The sequence below is a fragment of the Stigmatopora argus genome, chromosome 13 (assembly GCF_051989625.1).
Source record: "Stigmatopora argus isolate UIUO_Sarg chromosome 13, RoL_Sarg_1.0, whole genome shotgun sequence".
NCBI classification, from domain to species: Eukaryota; Metazoa; Chordata; class Actinopteri; order Syngnathiformes; family Syngnathidae; genus Stigmatopora; species Stigmatopora argus.
In genome coordinates, this window is record NC_135399.1 from 7,964,993 (window position 1) to 7,982,689 (window position 17,697).

Consider the following 17,697-nt stretch of genomic DNA (forward strand, 5'->3'; position numbering starts at 1 on the left):
TTATGCAGTATTTGTGGTACCAGCTCAGCACTACTTAAGAACCTTCCTTTCTATATAGGAGTGATATGGCACAAAGCTCGCTGGTTCTCATGAAAGTGTAAGTGTGACAAAAAATTATGGTATCTGGTCATGCATTTTGATTGGATATGAGTTTGACTTCAAAAATGCCTCTTTCAAGTGAAAATGTCCTTAAATCTCATGAAATCATAAATTCCTTGTCATAATAAAAAAATAAATGAAAATAAAAACTGGTCGTTTTTCCCCCCTTTTGTGCTAATTGATGCCCCTGTGTTTAAAGCCTCACAATCTAGACCAAAGGTATCCAGCAGTGGCAGTGACAGCTTTAATTTAAATGCTGGTGGTCAATGTGATTAGAGAACTGTAGGGGGCTTTTAGAGTGGATCAACTGCCTCAAATGATGAGGACCAACGGATGAACAATTAGGAAAGAGTGCATTTGATGAGAGAATGGTAATGAGGAATTTTTAGCGATGTGGCAGCAGTAAAACGACTTTTAGTATTTATCATTTATTAGTTAAATTAAATCATCCCATTGTAACATATTGTTAATATAGACCAGCATAATTGCAATTGAAATAAAAAAAGATTTAAATGAAAGGGGAAAGAACATGTCCTTGGTGAAATCGACATCTAATGGGATGCTTTTTTTTCTTCTATACTCTCTTTAAGAATAGCCTGTTGCACAGCATGTTTTGTTATAAAATTTAACATAAACCATGATTTATGTCAGCCTGGTAAATGGTGTTGAAGTACTAGTACAGGTGATAAAAATATACCACAAATATCAATAATAGTATGGCAAAGTACTTTGTTCTATTAACTGTTCAAAGTAATGTTGTTAATGTGTTTTAGCCATGATTTTATTGCAGATAATACAACATTCAATTGCATGTTATGAAATGAAAATTTCATTGCACGTTATTATATTCTTAATTTCAATTATAAATGGAGGACAAGTCAGTAGTTCATTTTCCAGTTGGCGGGATGCTGATGTATTCAGATATGATTTATTGATCATGTTGCACACATTTTTCTCCCCCTGTGTTCAGTTAAATAGCAATAACACGTTTTATACCCTCTGTTCCACATGATTGCAATAACACTAAACTAATTACATAAACTGGGGACAACAGTGTGATTTGTAAAAGCCACATCTGGTGGTCGACTAACAGCCAGAAATTACTGAGAGTAAGCTACAACAGGACAATATTTCATTAACTCATGAACACCTTGCTTAGTGTGCTTTGACCTGAAGTAAGTTATGTTTGAAGTATTCATCAACAGCACTCATGTTTAATTTTCTAATTCCACATCGTTCCTCCGTGTTTCCTACGGTATTAACAGTATTTACACATGTAAAACCGAGGTCAGTCTAAAATAAGCAAGCTATTGCATTATGGCCTGTTTTGGTTGAAAGCCAGGACACTCAGAGAAATGACATCATTGTAAATTAGACACCATTAGACTCCCTGCTTTCATTAAGAGACTAAACATATCGCTGCACTTGAAGTGAGACTAAAACTGTGCATTGTGTTAATTCTGAGAGTCTTTATGTAGGATGTGAAATTCCTTCCGGAAAAAAAGTGTTTATGAACTCATCGGCTGAGAGATCTATGTAGTCTGGGAAGTGTTATGCAATTTGCAAATTTTAAACGCTGAAAAAAACAAAAGGCATGAATGCCAAATTTCCACTACAAGAACGCAAAATGGCCACAAACGGTAGACTTACACCACATTTACTTTGGTGGATAACACTTGGGGACCATCACTGCCCATGACTTTTCAGAAATAGTCATCCAGTAGAAATTGTTGCATGATATTTTCCGCTACCAGTTCCATCCAGCAGAGATCATGCAACAGTGTTACAGTAACACGTTACCTACTACTAATGGTATACTGGATATTAATGTTAGCGGCTAAGGTCATCCAAAAATCTCCACTGAATGACAACTTCTGAACGATACAAGGTAGAGCTGTTCACAAAGTAATATCTACCAAAGGGTATCTACCATTGTGAATCTACTTCTGTCACTATAGGTAACTGGATCAGATTTGCTCTACAAATTAACTGCTTTTACATTGACTACACAGTAACCTTGGCTTAATCCCATTTATAACAATTAAAGTGAGGAAATCTATCAACAGCCTTACTACTAGAATAACAGCTTTAGTGTTATTTTAGAAATTAATAATTAGCTGCCATTGTTGGTATAGATGTGCAATCCTTTTGACTGGGCGGACTGGAAGCAATCATTTGCTGTCAGCCTGTTACATTCAAAATGGATTGAGCGTCTATTGCTGTCAATGGCATTAAATCATCCCTCTGTGCCAACCGTAGATGTTCAAACTTAATTCTTTTCCTCTGTGTAGAACTCGACAGCATATTCTATAAAAGAAAAAAATGACAAGAATACCAAAGGATTAAAGGAAATGAATCATCCATCAGCTTTTTCTCCTCTCTGAGATCATTGGTAATTGATATTTGAAGCTTCGTTTTGTTCATTGAAATTAGCTTTCAGAGCATAGAGAAAACAGCTGAGCCGATGGAAATGGAATTGGTTGTGTGTCGGTGCATGACAGAGTGGGATTATACCAATGTAATGTCAGCCTTATTAAACACTATTAAACTCTATAGATCAGACAGGAACCAGAGAGAAGAATATACTGGCTACTCATCTCTGTGCAAATGTCTATGCTTATGTGACATTAAATGAGAGAGGAGCCACATTAAATTTTATATTTAGATTAAGTGAATGATGCGGTCCATCTCTGATCCACTGAATCTGAAGATAAGAGTACCTATGGTCAATGTCATTGTTAGCATATGACATTGGGGGTTCAGCTTTGACACTGGGTTTTCTATGATATTTCATTTCGTTTGGCTCAGCAAGTCGATCCAATAATGCCATGCATAACTAGGCTTCTCGATTTCCGGTGTTTAAAATGATATGTTCAACTAAAGCAGGGGTGTCAAACTCAGCCGCACGGAGGAGTGGAGTTCAGCTATGATCTATTTAACCGACAAACATGGTAGAGATCCAATTTGGCAAGTGTGGCAGATAGTGAACAGTCCCTCAAAATAACCCAAGGTCAATAGTTTCCAAGCAGTTTATTACGATCAAATCAGGTAAATTGCAACAGCAAACATGCGTAATAAATAAAATAACACCATCTAAATTCAAATAAAAAACATTACTTTAATGCTAATGTAGAAGTATTGTACTTCATTTGTGAATAAGATGTTCAACTAATCTTCTGTTTCTTAATCTTTCATTGTACATTCTTCAAAAGTACTAGTGAAAAAAACACAAATTTAAAACATATGTGAAAATAGATCGACCAACTCAAAACACGTTGATATCTGAACAATAAGGTGAAAAAATATTAAACATTCTTAGGTCTGAAAAGTAATAAATAAAAACTGAAAAAACAACTTGCATCAGTTTAGTGTTTCTTATACCCGCCAAACCTATATTAGCTATTGTACTGTATATAGATGAACTTTTCTTTCTCTTTTTATGGATTTTTCTTAATTAATCTTAGATGTGTTGAAACCCCTTGAGTTCTGGTGAAGAACACCATGTATTTGCACAATCTATGGCCAGTAACTGACTGGCAATGAGCTTGACATTAGTGCTGGTGGTCCCCAAACAAAACACTAAGTCCAATTTCCAGCGCAAACAAATGATGCATACTCCCTGTACACTGTTGTAATAGGCTCCAACACCCCTGTAAATCTTCGGAGAAGTGACACGAAAATGGATAGATAATGCCAAATGGGGTTGTTGTTAACAGTGGTGAATCAATCAGTCACCCTTAGCTAACGTCTGTGTCATAAATTATGTTCCAATCTCAAATATACAATAGGGAAATAAGTATTGAATGCATCAACTGTTTTCTCATTACAGTTATTTCCAAAGATGCAATTCAAATGAGATTTCAACCAGACATTGGCATTAATTCATATAATTCACATTAAAATAATTCACCACCATTAATAATGATTATATGAACTTAAGTGTAAAACACAAACAAATCATTGAATACACCTTAAAGGTGGTATACTTCAACAAGGAAAGGGGCCATACCACTTGAAAATCTGTCAGTAATTATTAATTGTACATCCAATCAGTGCAATCTGACATCTTTGACATCTTATGACGTATACCAAATTGATGGTGATATTTAACACGTTTTTACGTCACCAAGATCTTCAACACAACACATCTCATGATGAATAAAGGGAAAGAGCGGTCTTGTTTCTTAGCATCAAAATGGAACTTGTTTCAGACTATATCAAATTTTACCTGAAGATTCTGGTGAGCACCATTACCCACAAGTGGCACAAAAACACTACCTTACCATGAACAGACTACACTTCGAGATCTTGGCAAGATTTTTGACCAGTTTGAGATTCCAATAAGAGTACTTGATGAGCCAAAGACCGCCCAAGAAGCACTTAAGGACTAAGAGGCAGAGGGTACAATTGTCACAGAGAAAACAATTGGCAAAGCACTCTACTGTCATGGCCATATGGACGCTCTGCCTGTAAAACTATTCCTCAAGAAAAAGCATGTTGAACTTTGTTTAAAGTTTGCTGAACACCATGATGAAAATCCTGTGGAATTCTTAGTATGAACCTGGCGCCAGGTGAAGATGAGGCATAGTGGGACATTCTAGTAGGACACCAATCCAAGCACACGGCAAACTTTACTCTGAAATGGTTAAAAAAACATGTGAAACAAACTGAACATTCAATGGAAAAAAACTAAAAGGGCACCAAAATATATAAAAACTTACCAGAAGTGTGCACACTGTCATTGCAAACAAAGGCTTCTCCACTTCGCATTACATGTGGCTCCCTGTATGCGTGCATGCATATGTTTGTGTGTATAATCCCCCCACCCTGTGTCATTGCACTTAATTAGATATAATCCTTATTTATACAATTAAATGTTATGTTATGTGAGTTAATGCCAATTTTACTACACTTTTGACTTGTTCCGTGAGGGGTTGCCACAGCAAATCAACTATTTCCACTATATCTTGTCCTTTCCTTCATCCTCCTACACCAGCCGCATTTATGTCCTCCCTCATTACAACCATATATTTCTCCTAGGTCAATATCTAGCCATATTCCCTGGCAGTTCCACCCTTAACATCCTCATACCGATTATAGTATCTATCGCTCCACTGAACTTTACCAAACTATCAAAGTCTGGTCTCCTTGACCTTGTCTCATTTCTAATCCTATCCAACCTAGTCACTCCTAAAGAGAACGTCACCATCTTCATCTCTGCTACTTGTAGCTGCGCCTCCTATCTTTTCCTCAGCTACTGTGTCTGAGCCAAAGATCATGGCTGGCCACACCACTCTCCTATAGACCTTTCCCTTTGTTGTCGCTGACACGATCCTATCACATGAAATGTCTGGTAGTAATTTTTTTTCAATTTCATTAAGGGAAATAACTTGAGAAAACATTTCAGTACTTATTTTCCCCATTTTATGTGTATCATATACTACGTATGGGTACAGTCAGTGTTAGAAATCATAATGTCATGGTTTTATCTGCTCACTCTGGTCTAACTCAGTGCTATATATTTAATTCAACTATCACAACTGCTTTGAGGTTGTTAAAAATATAACTTAATTGACATCTAGCCACAAGCTCTACTCTGGTTACATAAAACAAATGGCCCACCATGCTGTAACTCATAAAACATCCTTAAGTTGTCCTTGAAGTTTTCTAGTTATAAAACTTTTCCAATTGTTCTTCTCCCTACTATATGACTTAAACAGTCATATTACATTGAATGTTCATTTATTCATTTTCTGAACCACTTATCCTAACAAGGGTCGCGTAGGGTGCTGGAGCCTATCCCAGCTAACTACGGGCACCAGCCAGGGGACACCCTGATGTGGTGGCCAGCCAATCACAGGGCACAAGCAGAGGGATAAACTAGAGTGAATGTGTTACCCCTAAATCTGTCTCTGAGACCTTTGATTTGTCTGGTTTCTCTTGCTCACAATGACTCAAGTGTTGTTCCATCCGCCTCCAAAAATTAGCACAAGATTTGGGAGATTTTATGTTTTGGCTGTGGTCATACATTTGAGCTACAGGTCAAAGCTTTCAAAGCGTCAGAGTATTGTAAAAACTCCTTTTTACAATCCTTCCCAAAGTGTCCATTAGGAGGAATTTACTCGAAATAGAAAAGCATGAGAGAAAATGTTTGCAGAGGTTACGAGTGTGTCAGTTGATTTTTTCCAAAGGCTTTCATGGATGCAAAAGCCGCCTGATGGTGTTGTGCTTCACTCGCCTGACTTCAGTGCGGGCAGGTGCAGTTTCGATTCCTGCTGGTGACAGTATGATTGTGAACACGATGGTCGTTTGTCTCTCTACAACTGACTGGTGACCAGTCCAGGGTGTAGTCCACCTTTTGCCCGAAGTCAGCTAGGACAGGCTTCAGCAACCCCAACATAATTACGAGGATACGTGGTACGGGAGATGAATGAATGAATACATGGATGCAAAAATTTAATGACTGTCTTTTGTTAATAGCTTGTTTTTGTGTCACTTTACTATATATTACAACAATAATCAAAAACTATTGAATTTCCATGACATTGAAAGTTGTACTTGCAATTATCAGTTATCTTATTGTAGCTAAGAGGTGTATATGTGACGGTTTGAATCTTTTATAGAGTTGCTAACACACTCAGTGCAGTCAATAGCAGAGATAATTAACTCTGATTATCCTTGTGAAAAGGCTTTCTTTTTAAAATAAGCAGAATTAAAAGTTTATTGCCTCTGCTTCCTTTCCAATAATGAATAGGCACCCATTTTATCTTATCCAAAGGCAAATAAATTTAACAAACCACCATACAACAAGGTTTTAGTCTAATTAACTACATTAAACTTGCACTATAAATCAATATTGTGTATGGGAATAGGGGTACTCGGACGTTTGGTCGCCGGACGTTTGGTCGCCCGGAAGGTTATTGATAATTACCATTTAAAATAGTTGCTCAAATTCCCTAAATACAAACTGTGAATTATTATTTTGTCATAATTAATGCCCTTTTAATTATTAGGCTTAAGAAAAGCTCAACATTTCCCGTAATTTTTTGTGTTTTGTTGGAGAACTTGTTAAGACCCTGACTGACGTCCCTTCCTAAGGGGGCAACTCATGTACATACACACTCATACACTTACACGTCCACTCAGTGAAACTGCTCAGGGCCATTGTTGGCTTTGATTGATGCGTAAACCGTGTTGTTTTATTGTTTGGTACTCGGACGATTGGTCGCCGGACGTTTGCACCGGGCGACCAAACGTCCAGCGACCAAATGTCCGGCGACCAAACGTCCGGCGACCAAACGTCCGGCGAACAAACGTCCGGCGACCAAACGTCCGGCAACCATACGTCCGGTCACGGGGAATAGGTACATCTTTTAGCAATGGAAGTACATTTTGAAGTCAAATTTTTAATTCTTAATGATAGCCTCTTTTTCTCATTTAAAATCAAATCAAAAGCCTTTATTGTCATCATACACAGCTGCGTATAATGAAATGATTAACTCCTTCACTGCCGTTAAGAGTGATCGACATCAACTCCATTTCAACTGTGATGATTACCATTGAGTGATTATGATGCGCTGTCATTGATCGTGATAGATGTCCAATCTAAAGCTGTCAATAACACCCAATGAGTTAAAAGCCAATATGCACCACTAATCAAAGTTTAATCTTTTCCAAGTCATGAAAAATCTGTCAATACTTTTGACAGGTAGAGAATATTTGCATAAGCTTTCGACTTTCTTTGTTGGCTTTTTTTTTCATTTTTCAGTCTATCATCTGTGTGCAAAGTTCCAAAATTACAAAAAAAAATTCACTGTCCAATTAAATATCGACCCAACTTTACTTTCAGCTACTGGCTGCTGTTTGCGTCCTTTATCCGTCCTCATCCATCCCAACAAACTAAGACACTGGCTCAATACTCATTTACTTTCCCTGTGATCACCAGGCACTTTTGCAGAGTAACTCATGATAGAGACTTGAATTAGGGAGCCATTGAAAACAGTGAGGTCTAAAGGCAGAACACACACACACACACCTAATGTGTATCTTTATGCGACCCAAATGACAAATAAAGAACATGTATTCAGTACCACTATCCTGTCCATGTGTGAATGTAAAAGAAAATACAGTATTTTTGTAGGTGACTACAAAAAAATTACAGAATGCAGACAAAATAGGTATCATTCATTCATTCATCTATTCATTTCCCGTTCCGTTTTTCCTTGCAAGCATCAGGAGTGGTGCTGGAGCCTATCCCAGTCATTTTTGGACAGTAGGTTGGTCACACCCTGAATTGGTTTCCAGCCAATTCCAGACAAACAACAATCTCTGCTCACACTCCTACTTAAGGGCAATTTAGAGTGTTCAACAGGGCTTGCTGTGCATGTTTTTGGATGTAGGAGGAAACTGGATTACCCGGACAAAAGCCACGCAGGCACGGCGAGAACATGTAAACTTCACACAGGAAAGTCAGAACCCACCGGGGATTGAACCCTCAATCTCAGAACTGTTAGGTGGACGTGCTTAACCACCATTCCTTCCGCCTGGCAATTATTTATTCATTAATTTGAATCTGCATGAGAGATAAATGATAACAAGATCCTTATGACTGTCTTTAAACTCATGGGCCAGGTTTGGTAAGCAAGTATAACAGAAATCTGACTTTGTGCCCCATTTTTTAAATTAATAATCAGTTTTTGTATATAATTGTATAAGAATAAATTAAAGGATGAATTAATAAAAACTCATCAAAACTAAATGAATAAAATAAAATTGGATAAAAAAAAACGAAGTCCATTGCAGTTCGGGGCCTCAATAAGATTCTAAATCGGAGTTATTTTCTTTTTAAATGTAATTCAAATGAAATCATAACTCATTGCCAGACATTGACTGCCTCTGAAAGCTCATCTTTTAGGTCCATTGATGATGCTAGACAGCCAATTCATTTTGACTGAGAGGGGTTGGCAGCCATCATTTGCTCCCAGCCTCTCCCTGTCAAAACGGATAGGATGCGTTGCAGTATCTATAGTGGCCAGTGAGTTAAATGAGTGCCGTACAAAGGGTTAAGCTACATTTTAAATAGCTATCAAACAGATGAACAGTATTAACATTCATGCTGCGCTTAAGTTGACTGAGTTATATTACAAACTAAGCAAGACCATTCCTGACACTCCAGCTGAGATGTGTTGTGAGGCAAGCTAATCCTTCAGTGCAAATCATACATTGCAATCACATCAGCTAATGAAGAGAGTGAAGAGGAGGGCGGATGTGTCGCAGAGAGGCCCTGTCATCCCAGTGTTGAGAGCATTGGTTCTGATTGCATGAAAAACTATTATAGGGCTGGTTTGAGAGTGCCACTTCTCAAGAGATACTATAGGATAGTGGAGATATTTCATCGTCTTTTAGGTTTGGTGTCATCGGAAAAAGCTGAACTGCTGGAAGCAAAACAGATTAATCCTGTTGATTCAACAAACATTCATTTTGCTATAGCTTGGAGCCAATTATAAATGCTTTGGTGTTGTTTGAATTAAATCCTAATTATGAAAATCTGAGGAGTCTAAGTCGGTGGTTCTCAAAGTGCAATAAGAATACTGACATGCAAGATTGACTTAAGAACTAATCTACTTCAATACATTTATCAACTACATGTCAGTAATATTCAACCAAAATTCAAAATAAAAGGTATTTAATATTTTAGAACTATTTTCAACAGTAAATCCTTATGTACAAATTTTAAATGGGATGAATTGAATGCTTTTACTGTCATTTTACAAGTATAATGAAATTTAAAGCCTCACAACAAAGTGAACAATAACAACAACAAACAAAAAGACAAATAAATAATAACAATAACTAATACAAAAATGTCAATAAATAAGTAATAAATAAATAACTGGTCAACAACATAAGTAAGGTTTTTCTGGAAAGCTAAATGTTTGTTTGATTATTTGCTTATTGGGATTGCTAATAGTATTCCTCATAGTGAAAAGTACTAATGTTGGACCCAAATTATATTGATACAACTGTAAAAACATTTATTATATTAAAGAAACAGAATGAAACCTTAACCATACAAAGATTGTGTTACTGTGTTCACACAAATGTATCAATATATCTTCGATTTAAAGGAACAATATGTAAGATTTGTACTTCAGGTATTAAATTCCCCTAATATTTCTAAAGACATTAAAGAAACGTGTTTTTTAAACAGTTCTACATGGTCTTTAATGGTTAAGCCAAGATTTTCCCTTTTCAAAAGTTGACCGCGAACCCCAATACATTGTTCTTGTTTTCATTCTGTGTTCCCGACAGATTTAAGTGTACAAAACTAGTGCAGTAGATTATAGAATCACTCCAGCACTTATCATATGTTGAAAATGTAAAGGTGAACACAAAAAAGGATTGGATGGATTTTTGTGATATCTAGTTGGAAGCTCGTGTGGTGCCGCCATCTTTGTCATGATCTTTTATCATTTTGCATCGCCTCCCACACCACACTGCTTTTGATTTCAAGAGTTGAACTATTCTGCAACATTTGTTCATGTGGTTCTGCAAGTAAATGCTGCAGAATTGTGCTCCTCTTGGAATTGTTCTTCTTCGCTGAACACCGGGAGAAGAATTCATAACCCATCGGCTGCAAAGACTGATCATGCTAACAACAAAGCTGCTTATTATACATAGAGTTCTACCAGTCATGTCATAGAAATAGCTTGCAATCAAAATAAATGTAAATGCACCGATATTGCCTGAAATGATGTTAACTTTTTAGAAAAAATAAAAGCATCAGTTTAACAAAGTGGGATGTTTCTGTTTGTTTGTCAAACCAAAAAAAAAATTCTTGATTTTAGGTGATAAATCAATAAAACTCTCCTGGGTTTCAAATGTTTATCAATTTACACTTTGAAAAACCTTAAACACTGAATAATGTGATTAGGAATGGCATTGTTTTTTGGAATATCTAGTTATTTAAATATCAATGTTTTATTGTCTTAACCCCAACCCTAAATGTTTATGCTGTGTTCATCCCAATGCTTTTTGTCCATATGAGGCACGTATTTTAACGCTGTCTGATAAGAGCGAGATGGGGACATATTATGGTGGATGTGTAAATCAGATTATCAGAGTCCCAGCTATGTGTCATTGCTCTGAATTGCATTGTATTTTTCCATGTGTGTTTAAAACTGTATCTCAAGACTGGGCTCTTTAGCAGGACTCCCGTTTAAATAGATAAATGGTTTATAATGAAATGTATAATTTTAAAAAATGCTGTCAATTTATTTTAACCTCACCACCACTACACACATACATGAACCACATCAATGAGATTCTCTACCAGCAGTTTTTTTTTAGGGGGAACCCCGGTTATGCCAAATCTCCACTGAAATACTCCAATTGGGTAGAATTTTCACCCACATTTATGCATGATCTTATCATGGAACTTTACCCAAGGATTGTCAGGCATTCCACTTGGTGTTCCAAGATGAATGCCTGACAAACCCACAATTTAGGGCTGTGAAGATGTTCTGGATGACTTCCAGATCCCATTAACCTTGGGCTGAGGGCCAATGGTTGAGCAGGCCCCAAAGGCCAGTGATTCAGAAAACTATTTCCTTGTACCCAACTCAGATATTCTTGCCTCAGCAATGTACGGACACCCCTGAAAGTTACCACATTTTATTTCTTCTTTTTTTATCAAAAAGCTCCCTTGCGTTAGTCCTCATTTTCAGTTTCGTATAAGATCACACGTTCTATGCTTGGTATTTACAGCATATATGTAATTTCACTGGCCCAGCGGCTGAGTGGTTAGCGCATCAGCCTCTCAGCTCTGGCTTCCTGGTCAGTCCACCTGTGTGGAGTTTGCATGTTCTCCCTGGGCCTGCGTGGGTTTTCTCTGGGTACTTTGGTTTCCTCTCACATTGCAAAAACATGCATGGTAGGCTGATTGGACACTCTAAATTTCCCTTAGGCGTCAGTGTGAATGGTTGTCTGTCTCCTCGTGCCTTGCGATCAGCTGGCCACCGATTCAGGGTGTCCCCAGCTGGGATAGGCTCCAGCACCCCCCACAACCATAGTGAGGATAAAGCAGTTCAGAAAATGAATGAATGAATACATTTAATTTCAATTAGTTTATCTCTACTAGACATATGATCTGTTTGAGCTGGATATTATATCGCCCTTTGTCAGTGGCAGCCATCGAGTTAATATTAATTTAAATATTCTATATTTTGCAAGCGACAGTGTGAAAAAAAATAATGAAATGGATCATTCTTTGAGGTGTCTTTTATCAAGGCTCATTACAATCAAAGTAAGGGCTTTCTAGTGTAACTAATGTACACCCAAACCTGTAAGCTTTTCGTTTGGTATCTTAGCAACGAGGTTGGCATTTGGTTGCCATAAGCCCTACTCTGAGCACCGCACATAACAAAGGCTGGCTGTAAGTGCCTTTATTATGGAGTTCTTTTGATAAAGTCATTAAGAAGTGCTGGGAGTAAGAAAAAGTATTATTTCTCTGGATCACAATGTGCACAGTATGCAATATATTGGTTGCAGGGTTTCACACGAAAATTCAAAGCTCGGTGGTAAACATGCCCACTGGTGGCTGACTGGATTTTTTTAACAAATAAAATAAAAACTTACATAGTTTTTAACTTAATTCAAATTGTAGTTCTAAAACAATACATTTCTGGTCACCTTTAGAAGGATTTAAGTCAATTTGAAACATTTCAAACAAGGCAAAGAAATTAAACCAACTCCAAGATTCAAGAAAGATGATTGGCTATGTGGTCTATCCAATTTTTGTTCCATCCAAGCAATCTAATCACAGAACTGACATCATGAACAAATGAAATTTCACTACACTAAGAAGGAAATTTCAGTGTAACGGCAGAGATCTGTAACAGTTTTGTTTACATATCAGCCTGAAGATGTTGCCATCTTGTTTTCCGCAGTATCACAAGACCATTAAAAATATATCATCTTTTTTATATTTCACTTTGTAGCACTATTGTGGTGGGGCAAGAATAGCCTGCCAGCCCACCAGGCTTATAAAAATACTGGTAGAAACCCTATTATTGTTAATAGTATCAATTTTGGCTTTTCAATTTATCAACTTCCCTCTCTGTACAGAATCAAATGACACTGGTCTGTTTAAATCTTAAGTCTAAAAGTACTGTGGCAGCAGTATGTTTACTTATTTATTTCAGCTCTTGACCACTCTGTTTTGTGGATTTTTTTACTGTACACCTCAGACTCAGTCATCGCTCTCTTTTCATGAATCTCCTTGCTCGAGCAGCTCATTATACGTCTCCGATAAACTCACCTTTTAAAAACACTTCTAAAATATAGTCAGCATTTGTCATAATTTTACTATTACATTTATTCATGTTTCTTTATTTTTAATTCATCGCTTTTGGGGGATTTCCCACTGCTGAATACATAACTTCCACACTTAATTGGATCTCGCTCCTTTTATCTTATTTATTTTATACCACAAGGCTGTAATGACTTTCTTTGACCATTTTGTCCTTTCTCAATTAGGTTCTGCTCATTTGGCAATCAGTTTACTGTATAGTTAGTGTATTACTGTCCGAGGTGGTAAGCATTCTTAAGACAGTGTGCTGAGTGTGAGTTCTTAGTTGATGCATTGTCAGCCAAGTGTTGCAGCCAGTGGCCATGGGGTAGAGCCTGACCAGACAAATTGAGGCAGAATGTTGTTACAAGGGTTTAAAAGCAACATCGGCTCAGTTCATGAAAGGTCAACCGGAGGACCCATTAGGCTGACAGAGTCAAAAGGATCTAGTATAGGCGGGTCGGGGTTGACAGACAGATTGTGACTCAAGGACACAGTGTTATACAAGGTTAATGATGTCAGTAGCCTTGGCATGCCACAAGACATGACACTTTTCATTGTGAAGCAATCTTGCGTTCGTGTGTGCATTTATGTATCAGTAATTAACTGCATTTTGAAAGGCATGGCCTGTCTGATGTTGAAGATAAGGTATTAACTAATTGGTGCCATTAATGGCACTCGATATCCATTTTGACTGGGTTGGTTGGGAGTGATCATTCACAGTCGAAATGGATTGGACGTCTAGCACCGTCAATGGCACTGAAACATCACTCGATGTCAATCATCCCAGTTCAAATGGAATAGGTTTAATACACTGCCAGAGGCAGTGGAATGAGTAAATTTAATAGCCATCTGAAGAGAGTCAATTTTGTAGTTTAGGTTTGAAACTTTAATGTGCGCTCATTAACTGTAAATACTTTAGAGATAAAAAAAATTATTGTTATTGGAGACATGCCCTGTTTTTATTTTAATGTTCTTATTTTAATATTTGTGTATTTATATTTTTATCCATTGAACATTATATAGAAATAATTTATAATAATAGAGTCCTAGAGCCCACAATAGTTGAAATCACATTCAATTTGGTATACAAATTTAGCCTACATGATCCAAAATTTGATGCCCATGTATTCTTTACCCAAGTCTTTGGAGGTGAAGTTCTTTATTTTTTATGCAAGGAAATGTTAAAAATATATTAGAGGAAACAAAAATACAATATTTTTACTCGGATAATAAACCATGACTCAACCATGCAACCTACAAAAGGGAGGATAATTTGGAAGAAATGTTGCTTTGATCATTATAGTGTACTGTTAAATGAACCTTTTATTACTCAAAGGGTAAATGTCAAGTCTGCATTACCACAAAAAATTGGTTCACTAACTTGTATAGTAAGATTGTTGTCTTTTTCATATCTCGCTCACTACTTTTTTTTATTCTTACACAGCATGCCAGCCAGGCTTTTACAAGGCTTTTGCTGGAAACATCAAGTGTAGCAAGTGCCCACCAAATAGTTTCAGCTATGGAGAAGGTGCTTCAGTTTGCCGATGTGAAGTAAGCTATTTCCGTGCTGGAAAAGATCCGTCAACTATGGCTTGCACACGTGAGTATGCTGTACCATCTTAATAATGTGATGTTCTGCTTATGGCCATAATTAGCACTGTAAAGCACATTGCTGTTTTTAAATCAGGATTCATATTTAAGTGCCTCTGTTAAGCTGCAAAAGAGTCGTGCCTAATACGGAGGATAATTATTATTCGACCACGTTGAAAGAGAGAATTTTGATTGACATGGAATGCACCTAAACTTGTTATAACCCGGACTCTTGCTGATCTTTATGGTATTTAATACATATCTGTCCTGAGTCAAATTCTACTACGGATAATCAAATTAATTGCATGTGGATCGCCTGCCTTGTCTTTGATTCACTGACAGTAATTACAAAGTATTATTTGCATTAAATTAAAGTTTAATTAGACTTATTCCCCTTTAATTAAAAAGCCATTTAGCTGTCATTTAGTTAGACGAGAACATCAATGAAATCTTTCTATGGAGGCGGAGTGTATTTGTGCGATGCTTTGTGGAGAAAGGATTTTAATCTGAAAGAATTCTTTGAGAGGAAAGGTTTAAAAATTATTATAGCATGTCTAAAATTAATCATCATTCAGAGGTTTTGGCAGAACTCCACTAAATCATATTTACTCTACAGTATCACATCCTAAGGCTAGGCAATAAATTAAGTATTATGAAATAACTAAATATGATATATTTTTATTAAAAAAATAATTTAATATATTTATTCATAAAATATATTAAAAATTGTGATTAACAAAATGGGGCAAACAACACTGATTGGATGTCTAGCACCGTGAATGACAGTCAATCAATTAACATTTAGTTTTCCATTTAAAAAAAAGTGAAATAAAAAGAGAAAAAATGCACACACACACAATTATACATAACATTATGGAAGGTAGGTTTCAAAGGGCCAGACTTTGGATACACCTGATGAAAAACAGTAAGATGTACAAGAAAAAAATCCTAAAAACAATTATAATCTTGTCTGCGTGGTCCATAGGTATTTTATTCTTGACAGCCATAGTTAATGAAAATCAAAGTATCCCATTGGATTACATAGAAACAATACAAAAACTACTACTATTTATTTTAATGCATAAAAACTAAGTTAAAATGTGAATGGGGTGATATCGTGAACCTGCTTTTTGAGGAACTGTGAAATGTTAATCATTAGAAATATTTCAAGAATACGTGACCGTGTCATTTTTCATCCACTTGTGCATATAGCTGTTTGCAGCTATTAATACAATATCATACCTGTCAACCTCTGCCGATAACTGCCCTTATAAATGATTATGATTCCCCTTACAAACCCCCCAAAAAACCTTACAAACACCGTACGGTGTTTGTAAGGTTTTTTGGGGGGTTTGTAAGGGGAATCATAATCATTTATAAGGGCAGTTATCGGCAGAGGTTGACAGGTATGCAATATAAAATGAGCACACTCAACAAAATCAAAGAAATTATTTTTTAAAGTAAGCAAAAGGACAAAACATCAAAATAGAAGTGACAAAGGTGGAGGAAACATGGGTTGGAGAGATGCTGAGGTAAGAAAGGAAGGAGGATACTGATCCCAATCTCCCTTTAGAGGAGAATAGAGGCTGATTGATGGCAGTGGGGTTGATCCACAAGAGGGCAAGGTGGGTGGATTCTACTCTGTGGACAGAATAGAGTAGGTGAGATGATGGCTGACAAGGGGAGGGACAGATAAAGCCAGGGAAAGAATGGACATACGAGGACAGAAGTGGAGGAGGAGCATCACTGTCTGCTGAGATTTCCAGCAAAGGTAGAGAAGGATAGAGGCTTGCTGAGGGAGAAAGAACATCACATTGTCTTGGCAGACACTGAACTTGGCAGGAAAGGAGTTTTGAAATCTCTCAGGCCTTTTGACTCCACCCTGGTGATGGCTGACTGCCTGCTACAGCACGATGATTGCTGTGATGCACAAACACGCGTATCCAGGAAGCGCAAAGAATATCGAAATGAAGGGGAGGTGAAAGAATGTAATAGATGGAGATGTGCCAATAAGCTGTGAACAACATGGTAGGCCTTTTGTGGCAAACTTGTTTTTTTATAATTGGCATTGCTTTGAGTTGTGAATTGAACTATACCCCATGGGTCAGAGTGCTGTATTTTTTTCTATGTGTGATCTACTCACAGTAAGGCATCCAAGGTTTTTTGTGTCGTTTTGTGGAAGAAATGCTCTAGTGACGTTCCTCGAATTATAAACAAAATAACTGTGTTTTTGGAGCTAGAGTTGTATTAGGTTTGTCTCACATTCTAAAAACATGCTTTTGGTGGATTGCTGTTTGTCTAAAAAAAGCATACATCGAGTTTTATGTCCTGAACTGGCTGAGACGTGATGATTTTGGCCATTCAAAATGGGTGTTCCAGTGGAGGCTAATTAGTCATATACATATGAATCCTCAACTGATAGAAATTCAAAATTAATGCAAGTTTCATTTCCCAGTGTGGAAAATCTTGACATGAGGCTCTTGAAAGATGAATTGAAAATCACACTTAAGTCTCAGCATGCTGGTATCATTTCCACTCACAAGACCACCACCAGTGAGTGGGAATAGAACCTACATTGTTCGCACATAAGTCAGGCGAAAGAACAACTCCCCCATTGGGTGGCAAGATGGATTCATATTTTTCCTTATTTAAAATAA

The 17,697-nt window shown here is 37.0% G+C and overlaps 1 protein-coding gene across 5 annotated transcripts in view; it reads left to right on the forward strand.

Annotated features, from left to right (window-relative positions):
• Window positions 1-17,697, forward strand: part of epha6 (eph receptor A6) — a 153,062-nt gene that overhangs the window by 87,518 nt on the left and 47,847 nt on the right. For all 5 annotated transcript variants that reach the window (XM_077616720.1, XM_077616723.1, XM_077616721.1 and 2 more), the window contains one exon: window positions 14,895-15,050. In XM_077616720.1, coding sequence (XP_077472846.1) covers window positions 14,895-15,050 — 156 coding nt within the window. The remainder of the gene's footprint in view (window positions 1-14,894; window positions 15,051-17,697) is intronic.